The 8,099-nt window shown below is 35.0% G+C and overlaps 3 protein-coding genes across 3 annotated transcripts in view; 2 read left to right on the forward strand and 1 right to left on the reverse strand.

Moving 5' to 3' along the window:
* The window catches only part of LOC124437768, a 47,537-nt gene extending 45,953 nt beyond the window's left edge, over nucleotides 1–1,584 (forward strand). Inside the window, 1 exon segment of the mRNA XM_046987697.1 lies at nucleotides 990–1,584. Within this exon segment, the coding sequence (XP_046843653.1) occupies nucleotides 990–1,312 (323 nt within the window). The 3' untranslated portion in view covers nucleotides 1,313–1,584.
* LOC124437767 (PI-PLC X domain-containing protein 3-like) lies at nucleotides 1,473–5,431 on the reverse strand. Its single transcript, XM_046987696.1, is given in 8 exon segments — nucleotides 1,473–2,583; nucleotides 2,586–2,641; nucleotides 3,622–3,776; nucleotides 3,846–4,006; nucleotides 4,090–4,172; nucleotides 4,247–4,358; nucleotides 5,043–5,101; nucleotides 5,199–5,431. Coding segments are annotated over 6 exon segments (1,074 nt in total). The 5' UTR covers nucleotides 4,282–4,358; nucleotides 5,043–5,101; nucleotides 5,199–5,431; the 3' UTR covers nucleotides 1,473–1,999.
* A 1,285-nt stretch (nucleotides 5,432–6,716) lies between these two features.
* The window catches only part of LOC124437758 (serotransferrin-like), a 23,933-nt gene continuing 22,550 nt past the window's right edge, over nucleotides 6,717–8,099 (forward strand). The window contains exon 1 of the mRNA XM_046987686.1: nucleotides 6,717–6,893. Coding sequence (XP_046843642.1) covers nucleotides 6,818–6,893 — 76 coding nt within the window. The 5' untranslated portion in view covers nucleotides 6,717–6,817. The remainder of the gene's footprint in view (nucleotides 6,894–8,099) is intronic.

Below are 8,099 nucleotides of genomic sequence, written 5' to 3' on the forward strand. Positions count from 1 at the left end.
GTATGATACGAAAATGATACGCGTATGGTACGAGAATGATACAAGGATGAAACGCTGTGATACTTGACAGAACTTTATTCATCGTAATGAGCAGCAATTTCACTTTTTCCTACGCGTATCATACGCAAAATTATGTTAACAAATACGCCAGCGGGAGTTTTTAGCTGGAAGATCTACATCTAGAAACATCTCATAAATTGCAAAATGTTATTGATTCATCTACCTTTATCAGTTATAATGCATAATTGCGATCACTCGTATTCTACGTTCATGTATACTCAGGAAAATTAGACTGAATAATGCATCTGGTGTGAAAATTAAAGCAGGAAGTTGGTAGTTATTACACATTATATCGATCCCCCTTTCTTATACATGGTGAATTAATTGCTTTAAACATCTTTCTCTCCATTTCATAGACATTTTTCTCGGTTATGTGTTAAAAAAACGCATAAGGCGTGATTTTTTATGACGAAAGTTTCGTCTTCATTTTCGTACAATAATTTCTACTTGAGCGCGTTATCAGTTAAATATACATACAAATGACAATTTATAGACCTGTCGACATTCATATCAAGTATTTCATACGAAGTCACTAAACGTTCCACAGTCTGTTCAATTTTTTGCATGTGATTTTTTTATAATTATAACGCAAAAGTCTGCAGTAGTGATTTGCGCTGCGTCATGAGGAGTAGAAGCCGAATAAAATTTTCTCAACAGACTAATTTTTTGTGGTATTAACCAACACCTCAAATAAAATTGAATTCGTCCTTAGGAAAAGACGTTATGTTAATCGTCTTCGAAGTATTAACTGCTTTATAATTTTGTTGCGACATTGTGCTGAAAACCATATCATCGAGCAATCACGACTATCGTGTTAAATAACAATATCGTATCAAGTAATAATAATAGTTTATAATCTGAAAAGAAACTTGTTTTGCACATTTTGCAAGAATGACTTCTTACTAACGAAAACTCATTTCATCTCATAGCTTTAACTCAATACAAATCCTGCAACCTCGGAACAAGACCATTGTACGCCATTGTTACTGGTAAATTAACAACCTCTGCTACGATTACACAAATCCGAAACATGTTGAATGGCACTGAACTCAATAAGTTTAAGGCAGCTGGAATAGTAACCAACAATGCCAATTTGGTTTTGTACACTGGCGGATCAGTTAAGGAATACGTTGGATCATATGGATATTACTACAATGGTCTTCGTGGAGTAATCAAAGGCGCAGCGCCATCTTTCACGATGTCACTAACTTTACAAATCGCCGCCATTTTGGTTTTCTGGCTCATGGCTTAAATCGTGCATGCATATGCAATTCGGCAACTCAGTGCTCTTATGAAGAAAACTGAATATTAATTTATCACTGTTCAACAAATACAAAAACACAACGTACTTAATTCATCAGCCATGAAATCAACGTTGTGGGAAAAACATTTTAAATTTAAAAACACCGTAATTCATTAAAAACATGTTTTATGATAGTTCCACATAATATCTTATTGTATAAGATTTCTTATAACAATAATATGCTTGCACTAATTTTTAATAATATCTATTTTAACACCGTAGTTGATTTTGTCTCTTAAGATATAATTTGTTTGGGTGAAGTCAACAAATATTGCTTCCTTTGAGAAGCCTCACAAATAGACAATGGAAAAGTGATTGAGCAATACGTTACGATTTCTATATTTCGTTGATATCTCCTTCAGATTTTATGTGTTATAGAAAATTTTGCTAACACGACGTATCGTATGTAATATGTCGTAAAAATAGTGTAAAAATTTCGTGGATTCATCTGTAAATGAGAATATTACACAGCTAAATACGTCGTGTTTGCTAAATTTCTGTAATAAAAAGAGAAAATGTTTTTTTCATAGCAGAGCAGTTGTACTGTATAAAATACGTAAAAAACTTCAGCTTAAAAAAGGAGAGGCAGAAAAAGAAAAAAAAACAGTAAAAATTCTTCCAAACAAAACACATTCGTCAGTTTATGGCAGCCTTATTCAAACGTAAAACAGATGGAATAAAATCATTATCCTCGACAAAATCTGCAATCACAATATTTACACCACGAGATCCCCTATGTCGCCCCTTAAGCCATTTAACAAGACTGACGGTAGCCGTTTCTGAAATCCAAGCCTTCAAACTTCCATTTACCGCCTGTCCAGCAACTATTTCCATCCAATGAGGTTCCATTATGCCTTGCGTGACGTAAAACGCATTTTTTGGACGCTTTTTGGCATACTCTTTGCTTAGAAATCCTAACCATTTTGAATGTTCTGTAAAGATGTCGCTGTTGTAGGGAGAAATTATACTTTTTTGACTGGACCATGCAAACATGGGTATTTTTTTTTCAAGAGAATAACTAACGAAAAAGAGAACTTGTTTCTTCAGTTGCCACATCTTTTGTAATGTAAATGAAGATAATTTTTCCGTCCTCGGGCACAAATATTTTCCCAAGAGCGTCGATACTTTAGAAAATAGGAGTTCGCGCACTTTAGGTGACGAAGCATACATGTGATTAAAATCTAGTATGACGACTTCTTTTCGACAGTTCTCAAGGAAGTCCGCACTTGTTTCAAGATGTTATCCAAGGTAGCCCCGATTAAACCGTGTTCTACATATCTGGCAAAAATTACATTAAAAATGAAGCACAATTAAATTGATGCGCGCGCATGGGTCGCTCGACAGGCAGATACACGTGACAGTGAAATTCTAGACTCTACAATAAGCGTAAAGAGCAGAAATCAAAGCGCAAATACTTGCATCTCAGTGGAGTATTTGCGTATCAAGCGCAAATACTTGCATCTCAGTGGAGTATTTGCGTATCAAACGAAAAAGGAAGCAAAATTATATATTACTGCACTTGTTTTCATGAAAGACAAAGATCAGTTTAATGTGTATTTTCAAATAGGCACTAAATTGCAGCTGTTTGTAATTGACGTCATTGTTTAATCCTATCGTTTTCCCGCGAAATTAAAAGGAAAGAATGATTGCAAATATTGAGAGAAAAAACGAGCGTCTTTTAATTTCATCCGCCATATTGGTTTTAGAACCTCGTCGGTAAATTGTCACGTTAGAACTTTTCAAACCCAAGTTTTGAAAATAAAAAATTTTATGCAGAGATTAGGCACGATGCCATTTATGGAGGTGCACTAGTTTGCATCATATTTCGGTGACGAAGGTTGCCGTACGACGTCAGACTTTTTTCTTTAAATTCAATCACCGTTTCATTATGATTGGGAGATTTTTGACGAAAGCATGCTCCATTCATTGAACGCTAATCATAATTGCTTGCGCATAGCTGTTACGTATAGCAGTATTTTGTAGGAAAACAAGCCCCCCTCTCACACCCCATATAGCATAGGATAGGAGAGTCAGTGGTGTAGAAGCGGGGGCGCTCGGGGGAGGAGCCCCCTTCTACTTTTGAAATGGGTAACTTTTCATAATTTCATGGCTTCAGCTTCGTCAAGAAAGCCCCCATCTGATAAATTTAATTCTATAGCACTGACGAAAGGTGAATATCCAACCCCTAAATCAGTTTATGACAAGTTTTCACAAAAAATAATGAACAAACAATTGCAAGTGAGGAGTGCAGTACTTACATGTCCTTTTTCGAAGGAAGATATATAATTCTCATATCCAAATACCGTATACCACTTGCGAGCTGCTGACCAATGGTTTGAGTCTGCGTTACTGACCAGCGGTAAACAATGTCTTTTGCTATGGCTGGGTTGATAAGATTTACGACTTCTTTAATCTGAAATAAGAGAAAAGCAATGTAAAAATGATTATAATTGTGTTCATTATACGTTAGAACCTCATTTACCACAGAGTTTAAACTATCGAATTACGGAGCTCGCGGGCTCAACGAGTAACTGCACGAATCATGTGAGCCTGGAATGGCTAGTTCGGTCAGCGGTACATCGTGCAAATGTGGTGGTAACAGCTCCATCCAGTGGGAGAAATTAACACCTTCAGCTGCGAAACCTATTATTGTAGATTTTATTAAGGTTTTAAAAATAACGTTTTATCTAACACAATTTTCGATAAACTTCCATTTTTATACATACCTGAGACATTGTGAACGAACAAAACAAATAAGACAAAGCTATGAGTGTTCAGTTTGTAGACAAATGGTCGCGACTTTGAGCATCTAGTGTAAACAAAATATACAGTTTGTTTGTTGATTTGTCGAAGAAATTCTTGTAGAACTATGTTATAAATTACCTTAAACATGCGAACGACGATTTTCTCGGCAACATTGAGCGTAAATACCATAAAACTCCGCTACCACCAACACGAAAATATTCAAATCTTGACTTTTAATAACGGGTGGCAACTGGTGAACAAATGACAACATCAATATCTTTATTTCAATTACTAAGGGATAATCAACCGACTTTCTCATCACGCAATCAATAATTTGTTTGTTTAAAGATTTTAAAATGAAGAGGAAAGTAATGATACACTGAAAGTACAAAACTATCTTTGTGGAATTTTATTCACTCTGAGCCATTCGGTGGTATAAATCGGAAACGACTGAGATTGATGATAACTCTAATTTCAGACACTGTCTGCTCTCTACATCTTTGTGATAAAGATGTGTCGGTATCTTCAATTATTAAAACTAAAACAGTTGAACGTTCACAATATCTTTTCTTATTGTAATTCTGGCTCTTGTTCGAGTCTTACAACTATCAATACAGGCTTACGTTAAAACGTAAGCGTTTAATGAAAATGCGAGATTTGGCGAATGAAAATCGTTGTATTAGATTCTTGTCTGTTATATAATTACCGACGATCGTTGTTTGCTAAATTAATTCAAATAAGGCAAGGATTTCTTCTATACACAATACATACTTATCGCATGCTGATAGCTAAATGGTAAAGGACAGCAAGCTGAGATAATGGTGCAGGCGTGCTTTTCTTCTCGGGAGTTTTATTTACAATTTTTTTGGGGGAATAAATAATACAAAATATGGCTATGTTGTAAGCATAAATATTTGCATAGTGTTGAACTTACCTTTTGCGCTCACTTTGTAAACAGAGCTGTGTGTTCACTGACTGTAAAATTGACCAATTCTAAGGAATTGAATAATGCAAATTGATTTCATATTTACACAGCAAAAATAAACCCTCAAGTTGGTAATGAGATTGTTAAAAAAAAATGATCATTTACCGACAAGATATAATCACCCGACGTTATAAACTCTATAAAACTAGTTTTAGCTTTAAAAAATGTTCAATCCCTCTAATTTTGCCCATTCGTTATGTTACCATAGCGATTTACAATTGCTATACAATAAAGACCTTTAATGCCAAAAAAAAGCGCAGTAATTTCCCGCAATATGGTTTGACTGGACTAAAAACACGGATAACGGTAACACGGATATCGGGAAAACGTACCGTAAGAATGCCACTACTTCAGTACATACTTCAGGGATATTCAAAGTTATATTAGCTTATTATATCAAAAAACAGAACAAACGAAAACACAATAAATTTATTTGATACATTTTGTTGTGAGGCACTTAGGTTTTTTACATAACATATGACTGGTCTTACGATTTGAAGTATGAACAGGCAATTTCAATTGTAAACTATATTTTGATCTTGCAAAGAGAACTTTAGTGCAAAAAACTTGTCTCACAAACGTCTCGTGTTAATGATTGCTTCGTCCTACCACATGTCGTTTGGCAAAGAAAAAAAATGCCCATGAAAAAATCTTCCTTGAAGACGTCGCGATCTTTTCATATAAGAAATAATAAAGACCTTTGAGCTGCTAGATTTAAAAGAATTTTGACAGCTAAAGCAAGATACTGCATTCGGTATTATTATTGTGTCTGAGAAGTGGGAACAAGTAATTAAGTGATTAAGACTTACGTTTGGACCATTCTAGGTTGAAAAGAGAAAAATTATCTGGGGTCTAATAAGCGAACCATTGCGTGTAAGAGACATTGTTCGTTATATATTTATGTTTTATATATGTCATGAACCTTTGGAGAAATAATATCCTCAATAACAGTATTAAGTCGGTCACAAAGGAAACTTCAATGGTAGATATTGGTAAAATTATGTAAGTGAACAATTATTCTTACCCGCGCTCGCTATATCCGTGTTACTTGTATCCGTGTTAACTTTATCCGTGTAATTAGCCAGTGCTCTACTTAATATTAAAAATGCTTCATTCCAATGGATTCTTTTATCAAATGGCTATTGTGCTGGCTATCTATCGTCAACCAATTTTCCACAATGTAGAAGTAATGGCCGCGATGTTACTTGTTGTAAAAACCTTGAGAAAAATTCCTTTGAATTTTCACGACAATTTTTTGCCATGCCAAACATCCATGCAAAATATGTCAAATAAGCAAAAAGAAAGCAGGATTTAGCATATTTGCAAAAAAACGCCCCCTCATTTGACGATTGTTTTTCAAATAGATCGCAGATATTGAGAATTTTACTTATGACTCATTGAATTCAATTGCATCAATATTGTTCCTCAAGTTGACGATATTAATCCTGCAATATTAATGCATATGAGCGCAGTTCTTGGAAGGGGAAATTCATGGCGTTTCCTACAGTTGGTATTGTAGTTCAAGCCAATAGCAATAAAGAGTAATGTAGCAATTAGCGTTATCTCCATTCTCATTGGATGAGGCTTCGGTACGAGATTCATACAAATACACTTTACCAAGCTGACGGTGACACTTGTCCGAACAGGCGTTACGTAAAGCACTGATCAACCTCTTCACAAGCAGTTATCCAGAAATTCTCTGAAGAACCATTTCTCGTCAAAAAATGTATCGACAAGCAGCGATATTATTTGCATTGGTCGTTTCCTTCGTGGTTGCTGATCATCACATTCCCTACAAAGGTAAGGTTGAGAAACTGATTAATTAACAAGGAAGCCAGATGTTTGAAATCAGTATTGCTGTATTAATGAACTAATGATTTGTTGTACACACGCAGGGAAGTTTAATGCAAGAGATAAGCATATGTGTTAGGCGACTACCGAACATGTGCTTTGACAATAGCTTCAATTGCAACTGCGGCGTGCACTTTGACACGTATATTTGCCAGTTGCATACGTGTCAGATAATTGGCGTCAGTACTTTCATTTCCAGTCGAAGGCATTGCGGTACGCTGTAAATATCATGTAAGGAAGCAAAACTGAGACGTATATAATGTGAATTACAGCAAACATAATTATTTACAAAATATATTTGCCGAAAGCAGAGGCGTACCTGGAACGTTATTTGGGGTGGGGTGGGAGGGTGCATATTCATATACTCCTTAATTACTTTTGGAAGTAATTTGAATTTCGAAAGACATCAGTAGGGCACAACTGAATATATGAATATACACGTGTTCTTTTGTCGAGCACGTTTATCTGTATGTGATACAGAGATAAATAAATTCATAAAAGTTGTGAGTGTGTTGGCTATCAACTTGTCTTTTAAGGCGTTCACAACATTACTCAGATTCACGCATGCATATCAAATTAGCTTGCTTCAAACACTACATTTTGAAGAAACGCAAGTCATTTTCACGCATTGAGAAGACCATCGTCTCCCATAGCAAAGGATTAAGGAACAAGGCCTGTCGATGTAGTAAACAAATTTGAATTCCATGAATGAATGAATGAATAAAATTTTCAAATGGCGTTGTCAAATGACGTTGATTTTAACGAGTGGAGTGCTTTTGTGCAAATACAATTACAAAAATTACAACGCAATAAAACCGCTATAGAGGTAAAACATAGAGATAACAAATAACTATAGAGGTAAAAGATAGGTTTAGATGTTTAGATATTAACAAAGCTTAGTTCTATCATTAATTACAAACTTAACAAAATCATAAAATGCAAGTGGCAATACTATTTTGTAAAAGTGACACATTTTTGCTATCTCTGATATCTCGTTGGAATTGAATTCCATACAGAAGCCACATGAAGCTTTTCTTCAATGAGTTAGTGTTTTGCATATTGACAATTCGTAACATCACGTAGAATACGTTGATTAATGTTAGTCACACAATAATTAAATATGAAGCTTAAATGTTTGTTTCGTTTTTTGAGAAT

The sequence above is a fragment of the Xenia sp. Carnegie-2017 genome, unplaced genomic scaffold, assembly GCF_021976095.1.
Source record: "Xenia sp. Carnegie-2017 unplaced genomic scaffold, XeniaSp_v1 HiC_scaffold_17, whole genome shotgun sequence".
Lineage (NCBI taxonomy): Eukaryota > Metazoa > Cnidaria > Anthozoa > Malacalcyonacea > Xeniidae > Xenia > Xenia sp. Carnegie-2017.